This window comes from Branchiostoma lanceolatum, chromosome 17, assembly GCF_035083965.1.
Source record: "Branchiostoma lanceolatum isolate klBraLanc5 chromosome 17, klBraLanc5.hap2, whole genome shotgun sequence".
NCBI classification, from domain to species: domain Eukaryota; kingdom Metazoa; phylum Chordata; class Leptocardii; order Amphioxiformes; family Branchiostomatidae; genus Branchiostoma; species Branchiostoma lanceolatum.
In genome coordinates, this window is record NC_089738.1 from 9,182,996 (window position 1) to 9,207,620 (window position 24,625).

Consider the following 24,625-nt stretch of genomic DNA (forward strand, 5'->3'; position numbering starts at 1 on the left):
TGGAGGGAAGTAAACTGTAAGTAGGCTTGGGAACTCTTGTAAACGTTGTCAAATATTTTTTTCTATCACGGTAAAGTCACAGGAGGGCATCAATTGGCAACATTTATAATAAAGGCTTTGTCTGTCTGAATGGAGTTTAAACTGTAAATGCCAACACAACAAATTTTCGACTGAACAGCTACAGTCTTTTTCAAGTCACACAAGCAGTGGATTGCTCACTCCTTGAAAAAGGATGTAGCTGTTCAGTCGAAAATTTGGGTAAGTCCAATTTATTGTGTTGGCATTTACAGTTTAAACTCCATTCAGAATGACTTCTACCAACACAGATGAACTTTCAAGTGAAGGCTTTGTCTGCTTAATGAACGCACTTGTACGCCTCAAAATGGCTATGGGACTACCTTAACCTACACATCCCATATTCAACAACTGCAGATTTGATATTAACCATCGAGACAATACTAACACCGAAGTGCAAACAAACTATAGGCACCACGTGGCTGTCCCTGCCCTTGGTGCCGAAACAATTCGCTTTACTCTATTATCACTTTTATCGAGGGAAGTGAACTGTAAGTAGGCTTGGGAACTCTTGTAAACGTTGACAAATAGTTTTTTTCTATCACGGTAAAGTCACAGGAGGGCATCAATTGGCAACATTTGTAATAAAGGATTTATCTGCTTCATGAACGCACTTGTAAGCCTCATAATGGCTATGGGACTACCTTTACCTTTAATTATCTCATTGCAGATTTAATATTTCAATATTAACCATCCAGACAATGCTAACACCAAAGTGCAAACAAACTACAGGCACCACGGGGCTGTCCCTGCCCTTGGTGCTGAATCAATTCTCTTTACTCCATTATCTATTTTATGGAGGGAAGTAAACTGTAAGTAGGCTTGGGAACTCTTGTAAACCTTGACAAATATTTTTTTCTATCACGGTAAAGTCACAGGTGGGCATCAATTGACAACATTTATAATAAAGGCTTTATCTGCTTAATGAACGCACCTGTAAGCCTCATAATGGCTATGGGACTGCCTTTACCTTTAATGATTTCATTGCAGATTTAATATTCTAATATTAACCATCCAGACAATGCTAACACCAAAGTGCAAACAAACTAGGCACCACGGGGCTGTCCCTCCCCTTGGTGCTGAAACAATTCGCTTTACTCCATTATCTATTTTATGGAGGGAAGTGAACTGTTAGTAGGCTTGGGAACTCTTGTAAACCTTGACAAATAATTTTGTCTATCACGGTAAAGTCACAGGAGGGCATCAATTGGCAACATTTATAATAAAGGCTTTGTCTGCTTAATGAACGCACTTGTAATACTAACACCAAAGTGCAAACAAACTATAGGCAACACGAGGCTGTCCCTCCCCTTGGTGCTGAAACAATTTGCTTTACTCCATTATCTATTCTATGGAGGGAAGTGAACTGTTAGTAGGCTTGGGAACTTTTGTAAACCTTGACAAATAATTTTTGTCTATCACGGTAAAGTCACAGGAAGGCATCAATTGGCAACATTTATAATAAAGGCTTTGTCTGCTTAATGAACCCACCTGTAAGCCTCAAAATGGCTATGGGACTACCTTAACCTTATATCTCCCATATTTAACAACTGCAGATTTGATATTAACGATCCAGACAATGCTAAGATCAAAGTGCAAACAAGCTACAGGTACCACGGGGCTGTCCCTGCCCTTGGTATTGCAACAATTCTCTTAACTCCATTATCTCTATCATGGAGGGAAGTGAACTGTTAGTAGGCTTGGGAACTCCTGTAAACGTTGACAAATGTGTTTGTCTATTACGGTAAAGTCGCAGGAGGACACCAACTGGTAACATTTATAATAAAAGCTTTATCTGTTTAATGAGCACACTTGTAAAAAGTGACAAAACAGTCTCAACAGGGGTTCAATAGTTTCCTAGGGAAGAGTTCCTTGAACTGCATATTTATGACTCAAGGTAGCAAGAGGCATAGATTCCCACTGTTTTGTGCTGAGGGGCATTCTTTAGCGTCAATGCTTCAGATAAGCTATTCATTCATTCACACTTGCTAGACGTGCCTGATATACAGTTACAATAACACTTTTCGTTTGTCTATTCTGTTCCTTCGTCTGACAAATGGGTTTGTATAGTCGAGTCGGTAGAACGATGGGAAAACGACAAATACCTCAGACACTATCACCCTGTTGCATCCATTTAAGTTCAAAACCCACCATAATCCAATACGCCCACCTTAAGCACCCTCTCAAAGGAAGCATTTGTCACTAGATACCCGAAGTCATGCCTTCGAGTCTGCGAGCCAAGATGGCGTGTGTGGACGACACAGATAAGACCCGAGCGGCCATCCTTCGGCACCGTTGTCTAACCCTGCCCATAGGACACTATCCTACTGCCTGGCCCAACAACTGTTTTCCAATATGTGGTATAGAGCATGAGCCTCTCCGTTACCTTTTGAACTTCACTCAGCACAAAAAGTTGCAGTCAAACCTGGTCTCAACAACCGGTCAGTGAACTGAGAAGAAGTGGTTGCTGTGGCTAGGTAGTTGCTCCAGATTGGTTGGTTGGCTGGATGATTAGTATATGTATATTTGGTACCAATTACTTCTCATCACTTCGCTCCAAAGGAAGGGAGTAATCATAAAGATTGAAAGATAAAACGACAGGAAAAGGACATTGGTTGTTAGGCCGGGGCTGATAAAACACCCCTAAGTTGGATGCTATGGTAAGCAGGCTAGAAATCCTCAATTTAAAATGGCTGCTGTTGGGTTGGGTGCCACTGTCAATCCATTTTGGTTGTTGAGTGCCCCCTAGGAACCGCAACAAAGTGGTTGCTGGTTGGGTAAGACGGTCTTGATTGTGTTAAATTGAACGGTACTGTTTCAAAGTGGCTTATGACTGCAGGTTGTTATATTGACGGGGAAGCCATACATGATAGGGTGGGGACTTTGACCCGATTCATGCTGGCAAAATTTCTGGACGAGCGACAACGACAGTTTGCTATTCACACACGCAAGAAACTCGGACTCCCGCCGTGCCGCTGCTTCGCATAGGCGGTCGTAAGTTCACTCTGGAAGCGTCGTACGACGAAATCGTACGGGCCATAAAAATGCCTGCCGTACGACACGCAGGTCTATTTAACACCCAAGAAAAAAGCGCCTTCGTGCGTCGAAGACGTACGTTTCCGTCGTACGCTGTTGTATGTCCAGAAAATTTCTAAGTGTGAATCGGGCCTTACTGACTGTATAGATACAACAGCACAGAGGCTTTTGCATTACCTACAAATGCTTTGCAATAACGAAGGCTCCGACGATAAGCGAAATGTTTCACATTGTATCTATAGCGAGCTGGACCTAGAGCATACTAGTACTGTTCATTTTTTTCACCATATAATGATCTGCACGCTTTGAATGGTGAGATCCGGAAGTATTATTTACTCTGAGCTTTTGAGATAAAAACTAACTGGCCATCTCATTGCACAGTATTTTATACTTATTGGCTGCAACGGTGTACGCTATATTACTGCCTTGCACATCATGGCTTTTCGTTGCTCACAAATAGCACTTACGTGGTCAACCGTAATTTAACATTAATCGCAGTTGATCATCAATACGCTGTTGTGGGTTTAAGATAATGGGCCAAACCCATTTCCTGAAGGCAGTTTGATTATTTCCTACAGGCCATGACAACTATAGTGATGTTCCAAAACCATTAGGGAAGGCAATCATGGATCACATACTGCATGTAGTTTGTAATCTAACGCACGCTTGTTGTGATACAGCTCCCATCGTAAATGGTTTTCTTTTTTTAGCGCACTGAAGTCCAGGTACAGAAAGGGTCGGAAACGGCTTTCTTTAATGGTTCTGTACTCTATGAGATCCGTGGCCTTTTTTCTCTAAGTGCGACCCTTTGAGTTTCAAGAGAAGAGAAGCAATCAGCTGCTAGTATCAGACTTCGGTGTACATTCCGAAATGTGATTTGGAAATCTTAACGTTTATAAATTAGCTCTCTCATTCGCTATACTTCTGTGATTGGGTGATATGTTTTTTTCTAACAAGGCAGAAGCCAGCCTCAGATTATAAGATCATAAAATTTATGTTGAAATCATGCAAGAAGGTCGGCCAAACTATCATACTCCTCCTGGTCATGCTTATACTGTAAAAACTATTGACAGATAAATCTGATTTCGGATATTATTTGAATCAGAAAATTTAACGTGTTTTAGAGGTTTTTGAATATGATTTCTATGTAGCGTGATATTTGTCAGACACAAATGTATATGAATTAGTATATTCTAAATAAGCTAGCAGTGAAAATATTACAGTAGCTAATATACATAAATCAGGAAATCTCATCACACGAAAAGTACATCTCGCAACTAAGAATTGTGCAAATTTCGCTTGTAATTGAAGACATCTATCTATTCTTCTAACAGCTTCTAAATTAGAGCCAGACTACTGCAGATCAACTTAAGTGAGAGTACAGCTACACAAGTCGGCAATTCATTGGGTTGTTCAGCAATTTGTCTTGAAGCCCATCCCGTGAAATGCCGTTAAGATTGAATTTTAACGTGCTCTAGTTCATTGTATGAGGAAGAATGTCACAACGGCAAGACGCCCACGGTTGGTAAATTTTCCCTCAGAGAGACTACAGTCATCAATCTCGCAGCTTTGCAAACTGCATTATCGGGGAATGTGTTGCCTTGTGCCGCCCATGAGGTTTGCTATTCATCGTAGCCCGTACTTAAAGGCCCTATTCCACTAGACGGAGATCTCGCCGCGACCTATTTGGATTTGTGTAACTCTTGACTTCATAATTGGAATATCATACAAAATGTTACAGCATGACTGAAAAGATAACAAAACATACATAGTATAAAACGAATTCTTTTCTTATTTATGAAAATTGTTGAGAAATATGTCAAATTCTAGGTCGCAGCGAGGTCGCCGCCCTATTATAATAGGGGTATAAACAATACAAATCATTGCCAAATATGGACCAGGAGATGTTGAGAAGCAAGGCTGCATGGCGTGAGTGAATGTTACGACTGTTCTTGGCTTGATTTCCCAACCCACTTTTAATTTACACCATAGAGAGTTGCGAAATTCGCAATGGAACACCGGACATGGCATTTCCATCACTGTATTCATAAAACGGAAATGAATCCTCCCCCCAAAACTTTTATCATTAATCTCTCGGTGGGTGCAACGCGAGAAACGTCAGGCTATAGATACATGCTAGGGAAGCTTATCTTTCAAAATGGTATTATCCCTGTGCAAGGAAACGAATCTATTAAGAATTTATGATCCGATCAGTCTGAATGCTTATGAATGATAAAGATGTAGTAATAAAGAAAAAACGCGTACATTTGACGATAATTTCGGTTAAGATATAGTCTTAAAATCCTTCAGTTGACTTAACGTGTTGACTCTCGGAGAATGGTGTTTCAAAAGATTTTTCTAGATCTTTCAGCATTAGTACTAAAACAGAACGCTGACCCTTACTTTACCAAATTTATGATCTGGGCTGTATGAATGCTTGTGTATGATAAAGATATCGTCATAGAGAAAGCGTATACACTTGACGATAAATTGCGGTTGAGATATAGTCTTGAACTTCTTCAGTTCAAGACACGTAACGCATTGAATCTCAAAGAATGGTGTTTCAAAAGATGTTCTATGGATCTTTCAGCATAAGTACTAAAACAGAACGCTGACTTTTGCTTCACCCGGACATTCAGTGCTCTAGAAAGAAAGTATAAAGATAAAAAGATATTACGCTGTGTTGAATCAGAAGTCGTCCCATGTATGATCCATTATTGCCTTGCCTAATGGTTTCGGCACAGACTCTCTTCTCATGGGTCAGAAAAAATGATCTCACTGGATACAGGAAATGGTCGGGGCCCATTACATTTACCCCACCTGAAGTGTAATACTTTAGGCCTATGTACACTGTATGAATGTTAGATTCGGAATTACCGTTAGTAAGCAGAAACGAGCTTTGATGGTACGATTTGCCAGCTTATTTGCGAGTTTTAAGGCCCAATCTGCCGTTTACATTGCCTTTAATGCTTTGCATTACTTGAGGCGTAGCATTGTATCGTATCCATATAGAATGAATGCAAGGTTCGTGGATGAACTCAAAGCAAGAAGTCAAGATATATCGTTCGTTGAAAAGGACATTGCTTACTACTGTGTTCGCGATTTTTATGATTCCCTTAGCAAGAAAAGCTCGTTTGAGTATACATCAGATCAATGCAGGAAAATCTACATGGCACAAAATATATCTGTGAGTGCAGTGACTATTGAATTTTGTTGCTGAGATTTTCCATCACATTGTATAACATAACAAACGTAAACTTTGTGACAAAAGTCATCATGTCACTATTGAGTGCTAATCAAAATCTGATAGCCCCAAACGGCAAACCTAAACAAATGATACGTAAGGTAACATGTACTCAAGCAACTGGATAGATTTTGGAAACGGTCGTATGTTTAAAGTAGCATACACTACCTTTCGTCTTATTACCTGGATGTCTAACCTTCATTAGCGTGAATAAAAGGTACCCTCCCTTAAAAGTTCTCAAAATAGAGGCCTATGTAGAACGTACAGTAGTAAATCCTCCCTATCACTGGACCCGGGGCACGCTGGCGGTGTCGCTGCGGCCAATCGCATTGACAAAGCACTTAACGAATTTCATCGACAAGAAACGAATCTTTTTAAGCTTTGTGTGTTTTGTTGTCTTTTTGGTCATACTTGTGCGCTTTGAATGATATTCCCATTATGAAGTCAAGGGTAACACAAATCCGGTTTAGGACGCAGCGATGCCGCCAGCGTGCCGCGGGTCCAGTGAGAGGGGGCTTAACAGAAAGCATGTGAGCTCGTCCTCAAGAGAACAAAGCTATTCGATCGGGGGAGTAAATGCACCATGTCCTCCAGGTAAGGATAGGTAGCACGGCTGAAGAATGTCATGCTCTTATCTCTACTGGTCACACACACATCATCTTGGCTTTGAATGGAAAGTGTTGCCGTCCAGCGTCTGGTGGATGTGGAGCTAGCCATCTTTTTCCAGCAATGGAAAGTATTGACCTATAAGGAGGTTCACAATTCTAGGTACGCATGCGCAGCGAAATTCATTGCGGGTAATGTGTCAAAGATGTAGGCCCCAGCTTGTAAACAGTTTTCGTCAGGAATATTGTCTAGGTTTACTAGACAATTCGCATTTCGCATTTCGCTACACATGCATACCTAGATTTGTGAACCTCCTTATCGTATTGTTGTAGGTTGTGAACGTGATAGTATGGGCGCTGTTAGCGCAAGCTGTCAATGGTGTCAAGGGATTTTTTAAAAATCTTTGGCTTGAAGGGCACGTACTATTAGAATAATAACTGACCTTGACTACTTTATGAGAGGTATAAAGGAGGCCATATACATCAGGGCACTCCAGCCGTCACTCAACAGAGACAGTGGGCGTTATAAACTTCCTGGCACGTTTGACCAATTGCTGACGTCACGTATCCGCAATGACACGTGTCAATAAAGTCACATGTCCGTAACTCTCGCGAGTTTACGTTCGGCAGTGATTGGTCATTATTGATCCTGAAGAAGGCGACAGTGGTCGTCGAAAATTCGATCCGTGAATACCTTAGTGTTGGAAAAAAGTTTAGCATTGTATTATAATAACTCGTGCAGTTGTTCAAATGATGTGTACGAATTAGGCAGCTTTAATACACATAATTTACATTGTTACAGCTTCAGCTGCAGGAAGATACGTATACACAGTGCAATGCGTATTCCTATTACATGGCAAATTCCCATTAATTTCAGAGCCACTGAAAGTATCTTTTTTTATTCCTACAATATCCTTACTGAAAAAAATTCATAAGCGACTACAATGACTTTCATATACAAAATGTACAAATCAATATTCAATTCCACCTTTGTACCGTGAAACTAAAACACATGCTTCGAATACTGATTGAAAACTTACACGTTTTAGACCAACCCAATAAGTAACATTAGAATATACATGTCATATGTATCTTGGGACCATGTGTTCCACTGTGTTGGGATTCCGTATACCAAACATAAACTGTTCTGAGAGAAGCACCTTTCGGAAAGAACCACGTATGAAAAATCTCAATCTGCGATTTCAGTATATCATTCTTTGAAATCGATGACGTAGATCAGGTAGGCTGCAACTTCCCTCATGTAGAGAGTTAGGCAATACCGATGAATATCAGGTATGTTATTGACAAAAGGCACAGTCATACTTCTTGTTAATCTCCAAGCAGATTTAATGGTGGCACGACAATAGCCATAAGGTAGATAAAGAAGTCATCCTCAATTGAGCTGGAGGTGAAGCATGGTGCTTTTTCAAGTAGCTAGTGATAGTGCAATGCGGCCTTGCGTTTTTTGGCCAAGCACACCGGGTCACCCATACTCTTCTCGATACGTGTGTTGGGTTCTTTTGCGTGCAGAAGTTTGACGCTTGTGGCTTATGCTCGAAGCTCCCTCATGCACGGTGCCGCCGGCATTACGTCACCATCCAAAATGACGAATGCAATCCCTTACAACATTTCCAAGCTGGAGTGGACCCTAGGATCGAACTCGGGCCCCCGTATCCATGGAATTTGATCCAGATGGCGATCAAAAGGGTGAAAGTAGTATCCAATTGGCCACTGCTTTGGCCCTTTGGATACTGCCATGCTACCGGTAAATCTGCTTGGAGATTAACGTCATACTACACGGGTGTTGCAATAAAATACACTGTGCAAAAGTCGTATCGCAATACAAAAGATTAATCATTTCTACAAGACATCCCCCTTTTCTTGGAATTTGGCACAGTTTTCTATTCTTTCATCTTTGAGAGCAATTATTTCCAGCGTTTGACAGGGACTGGATCCACAGCTTTCTGCAACCTCGTAGGCTTTCAGCACCTCCCGCATGTCTGTGACCTTTAACCTGATTCTGTCACGACTTTTTGTCTCTTTGTGTCTTTTTGTACGCGCTCTCCCTCTGTTGTAGCACACAGCGAAGACCAGCACGTTAACAACAAGTAACGACGTCCCAACTGCAATCACGATGCTGAGTTCAGAGTAATTTTGTCCCTTGTCCTGACTACTGATGTTCGAACCGGGAGAGTCCGGCCGCCATTCCCCTGTAAGTCCAGGAACAGTATTTCCAGGAAATTGGCTTGGAGAAGCTGAAGTAGATGATATAGAAATACACGTGGTGCTTGAGCCGGTCACGCCTACTGAAGGCTTTGTCCAACCATCTGGACGGCGTACTACGAGGCCACCTCCGGTTAGAATGGTCTGTCCTATGTCTAGAATTTGACACAATTCGTCGGCATCTTCCGGAGGGTAAAGATAGTTGTTACTAGGAACATCCCCTGGATAGAGCAACTTTGGAACAAGCTCAATCCAGAAAGCGATGCGCTGCGGTCGAAAACCTTCTACCACTCGAGGTTTCATTCCCAAGTACAAGTAAGTTTCTTGACAATTACTACAGTTGTCTATGCTGTACTGTGTCCACTGGATGTTCTCAAACTTGTTTGGCCTTTCGTGGAGGAAAGTTGTGGCTTGTAGTCTGGGCTGTTGGGGATCTCTGAAAATAGATACGTTATTGTCAGTTTTTAAATATAACTACGAACTAAGCAAAAAGCAACAATACTTTATCACCGAGTTGCAAACACTCTTGTATTTCAAATGTGGTACAAAAAACAGGATTAGTCCGATAATTCTTTACCCATTTGTGATTATCATTCAGAATGCTATGATGTTATCATTTACATCTCATAAGGATTGTTCAGTTCACATAAGGTATAAAAGCATACAGAGCATCTCGACGACTACTATAGAGTTAAGGAGTCAAACTTACCCGGTTTTAGCAAAATTACTCCAGTATGTCATCATGGCGACGCTCAACATAGATTCACCTTTGGTGAAATTCAGCTGCTGGAAGATCCCTTTTGGGGCAACGGGAGCACCAAAGACAAATGGCAGCTCGTCCCCATGTACCGCTCCTACCCATTTGGGGTTGGGTGTATTGATGGCCTTGTAGCTGTAAGAATACATGTATGTCGAGCTCTCTGTGTTCTTGGTTGAATGGAGATTTGCCACCTCAACAATCGGTACTGCGATCTGTTGTTCTGTGAGCATGCGCACAATACCGGCTCTTCTTGTTTCATTCGTATCGTTCCCCCAGTTTGTGTACAGAAACAGTATGGCGTCTTGGATCTCATTTTCTCTATATGGAAATACCTGGTTAACAAAGTCATTGATAAGATACCTATATTCATCATCAGATAAACCGTCTTCTATGACAGCGATGCTAGGGATGTACTTATATCCGTCCTCTTCTGAAAGGCCGACCATGAAGTCATAGCCCCGGAATAGGTCACCTTCAAGCAGTCTTCGAGGTTGATCGGGAACAACAACACCGTCAACGGACGGACCGAACTTGGGGTAGTAACTGAACGATGGCGGTGTCATGTTCTTCAGTAGCAGGTCTTGGTAAGGTTTGTTACGGAGACATTGCACAGTTTGAGCAGCGTCCGGTCGGCAACAGTCTAGCTTCTCGGCCAGCATTGTCGCATAGTGCCGCGAGTCTTCAGCGATAGCACTGGTGCCTAAAGCCGATCCACTCTGAATGATTGCACGACGAAACTTTCCTGGAGAAATGAAACCAAATTGGATGAAAATCTCCTCGATATTTCATACGGCACAAATGTGACAGGCGGCAAGTAAACTATATTAACGCAACTCAGATAAATGCATATGTGGAATAAGATTTATGGTCTATGGTATTATTGCTACCCCAAAGAGACAATCAATGAATGATTATACATTGCTGTGTATGAGAAGAACTTGACCCCCTACCTGCAGCTTTAGGAGACAAAGCCAGTAGATTAACACACGCCGCACCAGATCCAAACCCTACAAGAGTAACTCTCGTCGGGTCCCCACCAAAGTGCCTGATGTTTTCACTGATCCAATCAAGAGCTGCGATCTGATCAAGAAGTCCGTAGTTCCCGGATGCAAACTTGTCCTCCGTGCTCAGAAATCCTGGTGAGAAAAACATACCCAAGATATTAAATGAGTTGGTATCAACTGAAAAAAAACAACAACGTTTACAGTTGAAGATGAACGTCACTGTGTCATGGGTTGTTCACTGAATATGATGATAAACCCTCAAAGCTGTTCAACTTTCTTTCTGCTTGCTCAACAGAGTTTGATACACGCCACCCCATTGATAAATTCACTAACATTCTAGGAGGAGATAACCCTTACTGTGTACAAATAGGTAAATATATCAAAGCACGTTTAGATCTTGGAACCACTAGTAGAAGTGATACGTCAAACTGAACATGTACTATTCATATACTTGTACGTCGGTTGACTATTTTCTATACATTTGTTGTGGTTTGTATGTATAGGTATAGTTGTAGAAGACCTTACGAATGTGTTATTGTATCAAAATCAATGCGCTTTATTTAACATCAGCAGTCCTAAGAAGACTACTGTTGATACAATCACGAAATACTACTATTTTTCCCGCAGTGTATTCCTTTTAATTCAAATAGCATGATGGCATGTGATGCATGTCATCTAATTTCAGAACTGACGTATGATATGATCGATATTGCATACTCTTAGGGCGTCTAATATGAGAAAGGATTTTATAACCTAGCTTCTTGCAACATTAATTGATTCGACGAGGCAAATCCGTGTACGCGAATATATATCTACCTAGCACTCCCAGTCTGTAATTGATGGTGACCACCACTACGGCGCCGTGACTGGCCAAGACGGTCCCATCGTAAGCATTTCCGGTCCCGGAAGTGTAGCCACCGCCGTGGATGAACACCAGCACGGCTAACGGGTACCTCTCATCAAGAGCAGGACCTAGAATAACAGATTTCAATTAATTGATTGATTAGTTATCTGTAAACGGAAAAAAATCACTGGACTGGATGATAAAAACATACAAACAGGGTCAACTGACAGAAAACTCTCTCACACACACACACACACACACACACACACACACACACACACACACACACACACACACGATGTGACACACACATACCAACACACAAACACAAACACACACACACACACACACACACACACACTCAAACAGTGCACATACATATATGTATATATATACAGATATATGCATACAGAAATAAGCATAGTAGTGTTTCGTGTAATTCACATTTTCTTTAGTGCAAAAATGTCTCTCTTGCAAGCGCCACTGAAATGCTAATGATAGCAACATCGAAAATAATTTTATTGACGATGCTATGCCATTCACAACCTGGCTCCATCGGTGATATCGTTTTATGAGTGGATCTTTTAAGTCATTTATCAGGTAGAACGTTACTCATCCCTAAACCTGTCTCTTGTTTTATTGCATACCCCATATAAAAATACACATTTTTGACATTGTACAAAAAATAGGGGGTTTTAATATTGCGCGTCAATTTTTAACATTCTTTCGTCCCCTTTTGCATGACTTATATTCCTATTCAATCACACAATACACGACATACGTGACTTAACTATAAGTATATGGATGCTGCTTGTTGACCATATTTTAATACGTGCAAATATTTACAACATCTAGGCTAAGGCCCATGTAGTATGCGTGTACCATGTCACTTCAAGCTTTGTCCATTATGTCTATACCCTTCAGAAGAAAATTATATTTGAGGCTTTTAAACTTAAACGTATGGAACCGTTTTGATTCCGTGAATTCATCATTTAGTCCTAATTGTAATCTACTTTTTAACTGGCACTATCATTAGTGCATGATAAGTCAACGCAATATGTGATATTTACGTGCATGATTGCCATGCTGATTCGATAAATTTTGATTTCATTTGATATGATATACGTCCTTGCCAAAGAAGCCAGTGCAACTTTTAGTCACGACTCCTTGAATTATATTACTCTGGATAGCTATTCGATCCGAAATACGCAGAATACGTGACTAGCTTTGATGGTGCAATTTCCTGGCCATGGTTGATGACGTGAAACTCGTAGTCACAGCTGGCAATTCTGCCTGCCCCAAACCCTCCCCGGTAACAACCACCACTAATGGGTCGTTATGGGCTACCCACAGTCGGCCAATTTTCCTCGGCTGACTTTACAAATGATCTCGGATCAACCTGGATGCTTACAAATGGGTAATATTAGGGTTTGAAGTGTTCGCATGGAGGCAAGGGCTGCTGATAGTGTGATACTGCCCGGTGAGCTGTCTAATTGCTAGAGTTGATGGCTTTGAAACGGTGCTCAGATTATCCAAAGAACACACATAAGTGGTCAGAAGACTCTTAGATAAACTAGAAACGTATGATTGATTAACGTCATAACGCCTGTACACATCCTGACAGTGGAAAGAAATATTTAGCACACGTTCTCAAAGTTTCGCCATCTTTCAATCAAAGAAAATGAGGACGTCGCATTCGCGAGGATTTCGAATATCGAGCACAACATGTCTTTGATCTGTTCATCTTGTAACCCTTTCGGCAGCGTAAAAACGACTGACATACACATTTTCTGCCGAAAGATCTGTATATGGTCGATGTGAAAACAATTATGCCCCTCACCGCAACGTGCATGGCAAATATGTAGCGACTGCTCCTGCTTTCGACCAAGATCGGTGACATTTTGCCCCTTACCACTGGGGTTGAAACGTCGACGTCTTTGGATATTACTCGCCTACGGTAACTGTTGCCTCATAGAGTAAAGAATGCCTTGTATGCACATACGAGGTATATCAAATTGTAGGGCTGAATTATTCTGTTTGTTTGTTTTATTAGGATCTCCATTGGTGTTAAACAAATGTCACTCTATTCTAAAGTCTGCTACAATATGGTTAAACGAAATGTAATAATCTCACAACTTTCGAGGACATATATGTAACGTTATGTACAGTATTTCATCTCAACTATCATTAAGTATAAATATTTGACTGTTGGAGCACCAGATCAGGCAATCAGTTTTCTGCGCCCTTCTCGGTTTCTGTTTCTCTTAGTGTCATGCCTGTCCATTCTCTGATATTATACTTCCATCCTTTTTATTTCCAAGCTATCTTTCTTCCTCCCTAGATGGTTCCTTGTGTAATGGTTTCTCTTGTACCGATGACCGTAACACGTGGCCATGCCATATATGATAACCCCAATAATGATAGTGATAATAATAATGATGATAATGGTAATGATAATAACAGTAATGATGATGACGACAACGATGATAATGATAATAATAATAATGATAATAATACGTTACATGATCGAATGAAAAGTCATCTGACATTTTTAGAAGATTACACTTAAACGTCAAAGCAATATGATTCAGGTGGCATCGAGAATAATTTGCGAAGCAAAGAGGAAGCAAAGAGGCTACACCTGTATTCAGGTCATGTCAAGACGATTTAGTCTAATGTGTCTGAAGACCCTTTCCTCGTTCTAGGCTCTTATCGGTTGGCAGGCAATCATGGTAACGTGGCGGGGACACCCCATAACTGCGACACCAATCGCTGTAGCTTTGAACTTGAACGTAATGTCATCTCCTACTCAGATGGACCATTTCCTGTTACGATCAGCCATAAATGACTCCTTTAAAGGATCACAGGTGAAACTATATATCTACAGTTTAAAGGTGAAGCATAGCAGACAAAGTTGATAAAATGAATGTCATTTTGACCTTTTGGCTACAAACATTTCAATTTGAGAATAAATTGAACCTTCGGTAGCGGTTGGATCAAATATGATATGAAATAAATCAAGGCAGCAGCCCAAATTCAGTTGGAGTCATGAGGCAACAGTGAGTTCGGATTCCATTTAGTATGGAGCCTCTTCGAATTCGGAACAGTGGGTATTGATTTATCATAAATAAGGTTTTGAAACTATTGTTTTCCGGCTTGAGATCGATATCTGTTCTGCACGGCAAAATACCATAGCTGGAGACAACATAATCCTGGTTAAAACTCTGGTGTGGAGGCGTCTGGCGGCTGGACAGGTGATAGACGCGTTTCCATAGGAAGGTTTTGGACCGAAGGCGATGAATTTGACCGATACTTTTCTTAGCCGAACGTTTCAAGCGAGAGCTAGATAGATGGTATGGTCACAGAGAGTGGCCTGGAGCTAACAAAGCCACTTGTGGAAGATCTACATTCCTTACACGTCAGATACATCATAATGTCGATCTGGAGATACCCGAATTTACACATACTGGTACAGGTACAAGCTTGGGTGATATTTTTGCCACGGAGCCATTAGAATTCTGCTAAACTCTGATAGATTCAAAACCTTTAGACTTATCTATTAGCTATGATTATTTATAGGTTTAAAATGAATCATAGTAATATGATGTTTTGGAATAGCTCACTCAACTTTGACTTCTGTTCGTTTGTGGCGGTAGACGTCTAGATTTTTGCACTTCTTGATGTACTAGAAATTACTTATAAACGCTTGATAGCTTAAAGTACTGACCGTTGATAACAGGGCTGTAGATGTTCAAGTACAGACAATCTTCGTCCATCGTCTCCAGGAACGGCCGCATGGCTTCCCTGGCCTGGACTGCTGACGGCAGGTCGGTGTCCCCTGGTGACATCACAATCTGCGGACAGACGGGACCAAACTTGGTGAAGTCTCTCACCTTATCCTTGTCCCAAGCTTCTGGTTCTTGCGGTGGTCTGAATCGCAGGGTGCCAACCGGAGGTTTTGCGTACGGGATGCCCAGATACTTGTTCACCGCACGCATCCTGTCTTTAGGTGGAGGGACTTGTCTGCCTCGAAAAGATCCGTATTTGGTGGTGATAACTTCCCCAGAATTAGAGTCTGCAGATGCAGTCATGAGGATCCATGTCAGTACAGCGGATGTCACCCACATGGAATCCATCTTCACAGTGTACAGCTTTCTCTTCCCAGGTTGTTATGCCAGGTCATGCCATGTGAAGCCTGAAATAGACAAAAGCAATGTAATTAACATGAACAATAACATATACTAATACATGGTCAACGAGTATGTAAATTTGCTGAAGTAATTTTCATGACTGGTAATACAAAATATGATTATCTGCCTGAAAGGTTCACTGCAGAGACTCAGAAATAAGTGCCAAACAACGGTGCAATAATCACATCGGCAAGGAACACAGATAGGGCCAGAGAGAAGATTAGATTCCTCGCTACCGTGAAATCACCATGTCTAGTCAGTGTCCTCCTGGGTGAGCAACTCAACTGCCTCCACCATCCCTTGTTTTCTTGAAGTTCTATCACCCAATGCTTTTTAGTCATCGATCTTCAAGCACGCGGTTCATTGTATTCATCTCGACGTGTGGATCAAAATGATTCCCATTTTCCGAAACGATAAAAGAAGTAAAAGTACCTCTCTCCATAACAAAGACTGGGCTCTTCTAATAGATCACCCTATGTGACCCCATTCCAATCTAATTCCAGCCTCCAAGTTGCCAGAGGTTCTTTCAAAGGCAAGTCATTAATACACAATGCCTTAACCTTGGAAACATTACACAGGGTATGAAAGCCCCCAAAGGCACAGGTCAAGAGTATGAACACATTATCATAGACGTGCAAATTGTTTGCTTAGACGTGTGTGTGTGAAATATTGCAGGATGGGGAAACAAAGTTGTAGTTTGACGTCCTTCAGCTGAAAAAAGGGATCAGAAGTTGTTTCACCTCTTTGCTCATGGGTGGCGTATTCATCACGATCTAGCCTTGAAAGGTCTTATGTTATGAGGCGTTAACAATTACGTAAAAAGGGACCAGACCCCAAAGGTCCCCTTTGCTAACCATCAGGCTAAATTGGAAGCTCGCAGATGTGGACCCGCTTTGACACTAGTGGGAAGAGGATCATAAATACAGTATCCAATAAGTCTTTGTTCGCAATAGATCATTTTAGGGTCTCGATATTAGTATTCTATGCCGTCCTGTTGGAATTGCATACATTTTTGGTTGAGCACCAAACTTGTATCATATCAAATTTACGGATTATACATTGAAATTTTGGAACATTTTCGTCAAGAAAATATTTTCGGTGACAAATGCATATTTTGCGTTAGCAGTCAAGGACAGACACAATCGTGACACAGATGAAGAAATCATTAAAAAAAATACGACAAATTTGGATACTTGCAATGATATCAAATTTACCGATTACATATCAAAATTTCATATCGTTTTCGTCAAGGAAATATTTTTAGTGATGAATTAATGTTTTGCATTAGCAGTCAGGGGCAGGTACTATCGCGACACAGATATAGAAATTATACCAAAAATATGACAAATAATTTCAATGATATCAAATTTACTAATTACATATCATAATTTCGTATCGTTTTCGTAAAGAAGAAATATATTTGGTGATAAATACATTTTCTGCGTTAGCAGTCAAGGGCAGACACAATCGTGTCACAGATGAAGAAATCATTTCAAAAATATGACAAATTTGGATACTGACTTGACTTGACTATGACTTTTAGGCGGTAAAGGGTAAGGGTTGTGCTCTCGTCGGCATTCAACTGAAGAGCATTGGACTTACGCTTGTCGTCGGCAATTGGAGAATTCCCAGAACACAAACAGTTACCATTAGTTCTGCCAGAAAAGACTTTCTATAGCCTGCAGCAAGCACTACTTCGTAATTATCTAATTAGTTGCACTATCAATAATGAATGGCTCTAGCTGAAGTAGCTTGAAGATGTAATCGTTATCTACATGTGACGAGCTAGACTTACATTTGTCAGAGAGGGGCCGCGTGAAAGGTAAATAAACTGTTCACCATTTTGTCCACTACTTGGGCAGTCAACATCTGTTTGTCCCTTACGAACACAATACCATTGTCACCCAAAGTAATGCTGTAAATAAAGCACCGTTTTACAATTAGAAGTAAGGCACGATTTTTCAACTGAAGTCGGCAAAATAGTATAATCATACAAATGAGTAGAACCCTGCTGGTTGGGAAATTAATGAAGTCCAAATGTGCTCTATTAAACTGACAAATAAGGCACTGTTTTACAACTGAAGCAGACAAATTATCATGACCATACTAATATGAGTCCAACCGGTTGGTTGGATAACGAATGATGTCCGATATTCACTCTACCTGATGCAGACTGAGTGAATCGGTAGTTATGTTATAGACAGCCTCAGAAACCACGCATACCTTAGGTGTATGCGCACTGCGTTAAAACGAGGTCTATTCAACGTTTGTCCTACATATTCGAAAACGTCACTGCAAAGTATTTTACAGGAACATTTGTTGATGAAAAGATTCATACGAATGAATTTCAGCTACAGTATTGTCAACGACGATCTCTCCCGCGCGAGGCTCAAATTGAGTGGGATTTCAAAATGATTTCTCTCCCCACAAATACTTAATGCAGTGCAAAATTGCCCATATGCATGTTTACCGAATGCCCACACACTCATGCAAATAAGGCAACATAAGAAAAACCAAACATGAAAACGGCGATGACTAACCTTGTGGTGACCCTTTGTAGCAGTGTTTGCCTACGGTCGTTATTCACCGCCTTCACACAATTATGCTGCCCTCCTATTCAGCAAAGTGTACAAGCAAGGCAGATGAAAAGCCCGGGTTGGGGAAATATCAGATTCAGCGGACGATCGATTGATTGCTTTCAGACATTTGTTGCCGTATGACGTTGTCAGTTACTGCTTCAAATGCCAATGTCATGGCAGGTCGATGAAGAAGCATCATATGCTACCATTTTTCTTACGCTCCTCGTGTCTGTGACGTTCCACTACATTGACGTCATTTGAGTACACTGTCATTAATGTTGCAATGATTAAAGTGCAATTTAGCTCAACACTTAGATCCATCGAAACGACGACCGGGTATCTAAAGATGGCACCAATCCAGTTTTCACTGGCGAATCTTTTTTGAATGTTTGCAGGAACTACATTTACAACATACTCCTAGCTTTCTTCACCATGTACCAACGATGAAATGTATGTGGTTGCAACATTTTCATCAATTTCGATAAAACCATGCCAACAGGTGAAATGCTTTTAAAATAATACCATAAACCCACCAATTCGGTTAGCGCCGGCGTCGTTCTCCCAACACTAGATCCATGCCCACTATCAAAGTGTATGTCACTCTGTATCTTGCACACGCACACGAGAAAGCAAGCAGCAAAGCTTTGATCACAACTATCCTCCTATATTGAACGTTCCCGGCTACACACCGCGTTTTTCGTATCAGAATGACAACGTATAGCAATTGCAACTACGTATAACACGCCAGGCATCCTACTGCCTTACACCCCTTTCATAATGTGTTGCAGACTTTGCCTTACAACCACATGCAAGTGGTATAGATAAAATGTTCCCAATACCAGGAAGAGAATTACGACAGGCTACAGTTGGCCAGCTTCATTACCAAACCGTAACAACACGCCTTGAACCTCTACAGGAAACTTACCTAGTGGATGTCACTAACTGCTCAGCTGAAGTGGGAAGAACCGGCTCTCTCCATCCGCAGATAGCCATTAAACATCCATTCACCCGCCACATGTGAACAGGTCCGCTGTTTTAAATGTTCTGAGGGTTGGGGAATTCACGTCGATATCCTCTGAGCCAATCAGCCCTCAGGCCCAACGAGGACGTATTACCAGTCCTACAGAGACCTGTTTCGCCAACAAAAATCAATGGTTACTTTATCTGGTATTGCAGCAAAATTGGCTTGCTCGTTGGACCTATGTTTTTAGATGGGTCAGGAGCGCACGCGCATTTCATAATAAGTACAAAGGTGATGTATTTATGCAGATAGCTAGGATATTTCACAAGACGCATTGTTCTGCCGATAGTAATCTACATCACAACGCGAGTCTGTCTTTTGTTATAAATTTTCCCATCTACCAACCGCCAATCTTCTTGTATACATTCCTAATATTCATACATGGATGTGGCATACAAGATTGCGTGAATACGGTGATTTATGCCAGGTAGGATGACAAAGAGCTTACACGGTATCTTTTGGAGCCACATGATGAATGTATGTCTGCCATAGACAAGAAAAAACTTTAAGGCCGATTTACAATCTCTTGTATAAACTGGTTTGCAGAGGCTATTTTCATCCAGATACAATGACAGGCATCAACGCTCCCAGCTAGGGACAACTGCCAATGCCGTTAAAGTAATAGGCCATGGTTGATTCAACACACGTCAACGTGACCGAGGACAGCGGTGCTTTTAATACTCACCGTCATGTCAATAATCTCCAAGCTCACACTTAGCGTACTGTTATGTACATACATTCTATACTTAGTCTAGTGTAGGTACAGTACTAAGAAAAAAATAGTTCTTTTGTTTAGATTTTGACCGAAGTGATACAACAAATACAGTTTAATACTGCAAAACTGGAATGCATTAGGGCACCGGTATTTTCAACATCATATTATATTCATACAGGTATACATTGTACAAACACAAGTATACCAATAAACTGAAAAAGAAGTAGAATGTTTGATACACATCCCTATCAACTGTTCAAAGCCCTGATCTATTAACAGGGTTTAAGATAAGGACACGTCTGCAGGAAAATATGTAAGATGTCTTCGATTCTGTTTTTGATTGTTACCATTCAGATGTCAGATTATAAAATCTTATGTATCTTACTATATATAGCGGTCGACCATGAACCAGGTAACGGGAAACGCAACATTTTTTTCCTCGGCCGAGTGTGCGCAAAATTCGATATCAACTCAAAACGCGGTAGATTATGACGCCTGCACGTTGCATTGACCCCATGAGGTTCCTCGTCCATTATACAAGGATAACATCGTGATTCGAGAGGGTAGAATACCTCTCTGAGGAGAAACGTGTCTGTGCTTAGAGTTTCTAAATTAGCTGGGTGGGGCGTAATGGCTTTTGTGGCCTGTATCATGATAGAAATTCCGGTTCATATTAGCCAATTATGTGCATCTTTCAGTTTTACTGATGACAAAAGTTTTGAATACCTTCATCCATAATCCAACTACTTCCACGTAGCTTAATTGCCCATTTGATGCTGATATCTTTTCACATAATAATGTTATGCTAAGTTAGATACTACAAGTTAGAGTAATTCGAAAACGAATGGGAAATCATTGAGGCGACTTTGAATAGGTAAGCTATTATCACGAATATCCTTAAGTAAAAAGTATTCTCTGTAGTCTCCGCTATTTGGGAATAATTTTTCTGATTGGGCTGTCGTTGTTTCTGCTCAACATGGGGCACCACTTATATGTATTTAGAATTGATGTGAAAGGCAGTTGAGACCATCCTAGTCACAGTTTAAGTGGGTGCCTGTTTCCTTACTGCGATCCCAGGTCAGTATGTCAACCACCACCCACATGAATGCACGAGCATTTTCCTAATATTTCCCACATGTACCATTGTTCTTTGTTTCATTTGTGCAGTAGGTAGATGAATTGCTGACCTACCGTCTATCATATCAGTGGTCACTGTTGACTCTTAAATAGACGGATACCTGCAAAACGATGAGCTCTTTGTTTACATAGCACCACATAAAGCTTGCTCAATTACTAGTTTTTGTTTACGATAACTGTTGTTGACAGCAACTGTGGTATTAAATGAGTTATGATGCATGTGGAAATTACTGTTCACTGTTTAACGTTGTCTGCATGTAACTATATGTAAGAAATGAGTGTAAATAGGATTTTCTTTAATGATGATCATATTTGCTGCGTTACGAACAGTATGTGATTGACAAGGGGCTTCTGTCGAAGGGAAACAGAACGCGGGTCAACTCCGAAGAGAAATGACGAGCAAAATGTTTTCTTCAGCACATGATTAAGTGTTTTCCCTTGTGGAAATCAGTCCTGAGGTTGTTAGAATGATTTTATCGATCGGCCAAAATTACTTTTCTGCCATGAAACTCGTACGTAGTTTTCTTACGTTTCAGACGTTAAAATTAATGCGGTTGATCTGATTACTATGAGCGATATTCTTGCTGTATGTTTTATAACTATAAGATGCATTCCAAAGACGTACGTTTCCTGGCCCACAAATCACTTATGGATAGATATGCATCTTAATTTTAGGTAGCAATCGACATTGGTGTAATACTTGGCTATTGCTTAGTGCAGGCTCCAACGTTAAGTATTCATAGTTTTTAAGATGGACATCAGAAAAGTGAACAGTCGTTTATTGCCTCCTGTTTTACAAGGCTACGTGCAGCAGGGGAAAACTTAATAAAGGGAGGTATTTAAATTACGGAAAAGGATCGATAGAATGGGAATATAGATAGTGTCTGCTTTGACTTCACAAAGTCTGAATATCGTGACAGGAATTTCATTATAACGGCAATAATTTGTATATCTTTTATGATAACTTATATTTTGGCACAACATTTGGTAAGTATATTAGTTAGCATAGCTCAAGCCCCTCTGTATGTGTAAATATGCCCACTGGGTACCTCAACGGCCAAGCTCAGGCAGCCAACCACAGATGACGTCTGTTATGAGAAAGACATCAAATACATCATGCCGCCCGCGTTCGTGAGGTCAGCAGGACTGGAAGGTAAAGTCGTACATAATGTTGTTCACCGTGAGCTTTTCCGTTATACTCAGCTATACATTTTGGTTTAATCCAGGCCCAACCATGCACGCTTACTTGATGGATACATTATCCTCTTCATTGATGCCCCATAGCACTGTTTTTATTACACTATACGACATCAACATTTACTACCTGGTTGTAATTTCAATATGTTTTTTTACCATTTCATAATCAAGTTGCTACAGGCAAAGCAGGCAATCACAAATTTGATGTTATGATAGGGATTTGTATGTGAATAGTGTTCGATGAATATGAATGAATGAAGACCTTCATTGCACATTTTCCCCCACTGGGCTAAACACAGATCACATGCTAACAATCATATACATATTCATGTGCATATAAACGTCTAGTATATGCTAGGACTTCCGGCTTCCTCCCGTTTCTTGGTAATTGTACGCATATAGGAGGCTGTATGATTCGTTAGAGTTGGTTTATCGAAGGCTGTAAGGCATATAGATTTCTCTTTACTATTTAAATATCTTAAGTGGGGGAATTCGTTCGACCGAAAAGAATTATTCCATTGCTACCATTCAAAGGACAATCTACAGTAAAATGTACTTCGTCTTCTACTTTACCTGAACAAAATTGGTAGAATATGCTAAACATGGCATCGGGCTATTGCTACAGAAATGGCGGTATGCTGTAATCGATCTTCAGGTGGTCATAGTCTGTTACCTACACTAAATCCTGTACCCCCGCCTCCCAGACCGTAACTGATAGAGCAATTACGATATCTTTACCTTGATCTTGCCGGTACCGACATCTAATAACACCTACGCGTGGAGGAGGATTTATGTGTAAGGCCTGGAAGCAAAGGTTGGATGCCCAAGTGAGACATTTGTTTGCAAGGTCTTTGCATTACTCTGTCTCGGAGATGTCCAAGACTTAATAAATCTACACTTTGTAATTTGTTTCTGGACAGACATACTGAACCGTAGGGTAGAACGGTTCCAGCAGGTCATGTGAATTTAGCGGTAAAGCCTAGGAAACTATGTTGTGTTTCCGTTTACCGAACGTACCCTTGTAAAAACTTGCCAACCCTAGGCTTTTTAGGGTCGACAGATGAGTGATGAAAACGTTGTAGAAACGTTTCCAACAACGTTTTAAAATGTGTAGTAGGAATTGTGCTTCTTCGTTCCGTTTATTGATATACATTGTACGTGCGCTTGCTCAATGTGTATCTGTATAATTGGATTATGATGTTTAGAACACCAGTATTCTGATACATTTTAGTTTTACATCGTATTTGTTGGTTTACTTCGGTCGAAATATAAAAAAGAGAGAATACCTTCCTACCAGATGGTAATAAGAAACAAAAGATTACTTTTCCTAGGACCAACCTCTGAGATGTGCAGCAGGTAAATTCTGGATCCAAAGACAAAAAGACACAAGGAAAGCATGATGACTATGTTTCATAATGTGCAAGTTTAAGTATGATCTTCGGCGCTATCAAGACTTATAGATAAGTTTAGTGCTTTCTCCCACCATTGTCCCATACAGAACTTGCTTCGGAACACAGTGCAACATAGTGATTGCTCATTACGTAAATGCTTCATTGAGATTCCATTGCGATGTCAATTTAAGTGACTTAAAGCTTTAACTACATTATCTTTGACGGCAATACAGAAGGGCGATATCCAGGCAGGGATAAGAAGAGATTAGATCTAATCCAACCACTCTGTATACCCATAAAAATCCCGTTTCCTGTGGGGAATTTTGATGGGACAATATCAGCACCACAGGGACAAGTTGACACTATGATGGAAGATGGTACCATGATACATTGTATAAAACACGACTTTATTACACGTTGTTATCATTCATCCTTCTATGTCTTCGTTTTTAAATTAAGATTCATCGCAACCTTGGAACCTTGAGTTACTATAAAAAGGCTGCCACTAGCTATAGTCTAGACAGTTTTAGTTAATTACTTGTCCACAGGTCTAATAGCTTGTTAAGATTTTAAAGTTTTTTTTCCCGAAAGCATTTGCTGAACA

The 24,625-nt window shown here is 40.7% G+C and overlaps 1 protein-coding gene across 1 annotated transcript; it reads right to left on the reverse strand.

Moving 5' to 3' along the window:
• Positions 1-7,716: 7,716 nt before the first annotated feature.
• Positions 7,717-15,994, reverse strand: LOC136423510 (neuroligin-4, X-linked-like). Its single transcript, XM_066411695.1, has 5 exons — positions 15,519-15,994; positions 11,764-11,919; positions 10,894-11,079; positions 9,893-10,685; positions 7,717-9,619 (listed from the first exon to the last, which is right to left on the reverse strand). The coding sequence occupies exons 1-5, from the start codon at positions 15,925-15,927 to the stop codon at positions 8,821-8,823; spliced, it is 2,343 nt and encodes a 780-aa protein (XP_066267792.1). The 5' UTR covers positions 15,928-15,994; the 3' UTR covers positions 7,717-8,820.
• Positions 15,995-24,625: the final 8,631 nt, after the last annotated feature.

Bases quoted from the DNA above. Each gene is read 5' to 3' on its own strand.
- LOC136423510 (XM_066411695.1), bottom strand. From the start codon at position 15,927: ATGGATTCCATGTGGGTGACATCCGCTGTACTGACATGGATCCTCATG. The intron at 11,920-15,518 runs GTCAGTACTTTA...CTGTTATTCTAG, and splicing joins CTACAGCCCTGTTATCAACG to GTCCTGCTCTTGATGAGAGG. The intron at 9,620-9,892 runs GTAAGTTTGACT...ATCTATTTTCAG, and splicing joins AGTAATTTTGCTAAAACCGG to AGATCCCCAACAGCCCAGAC.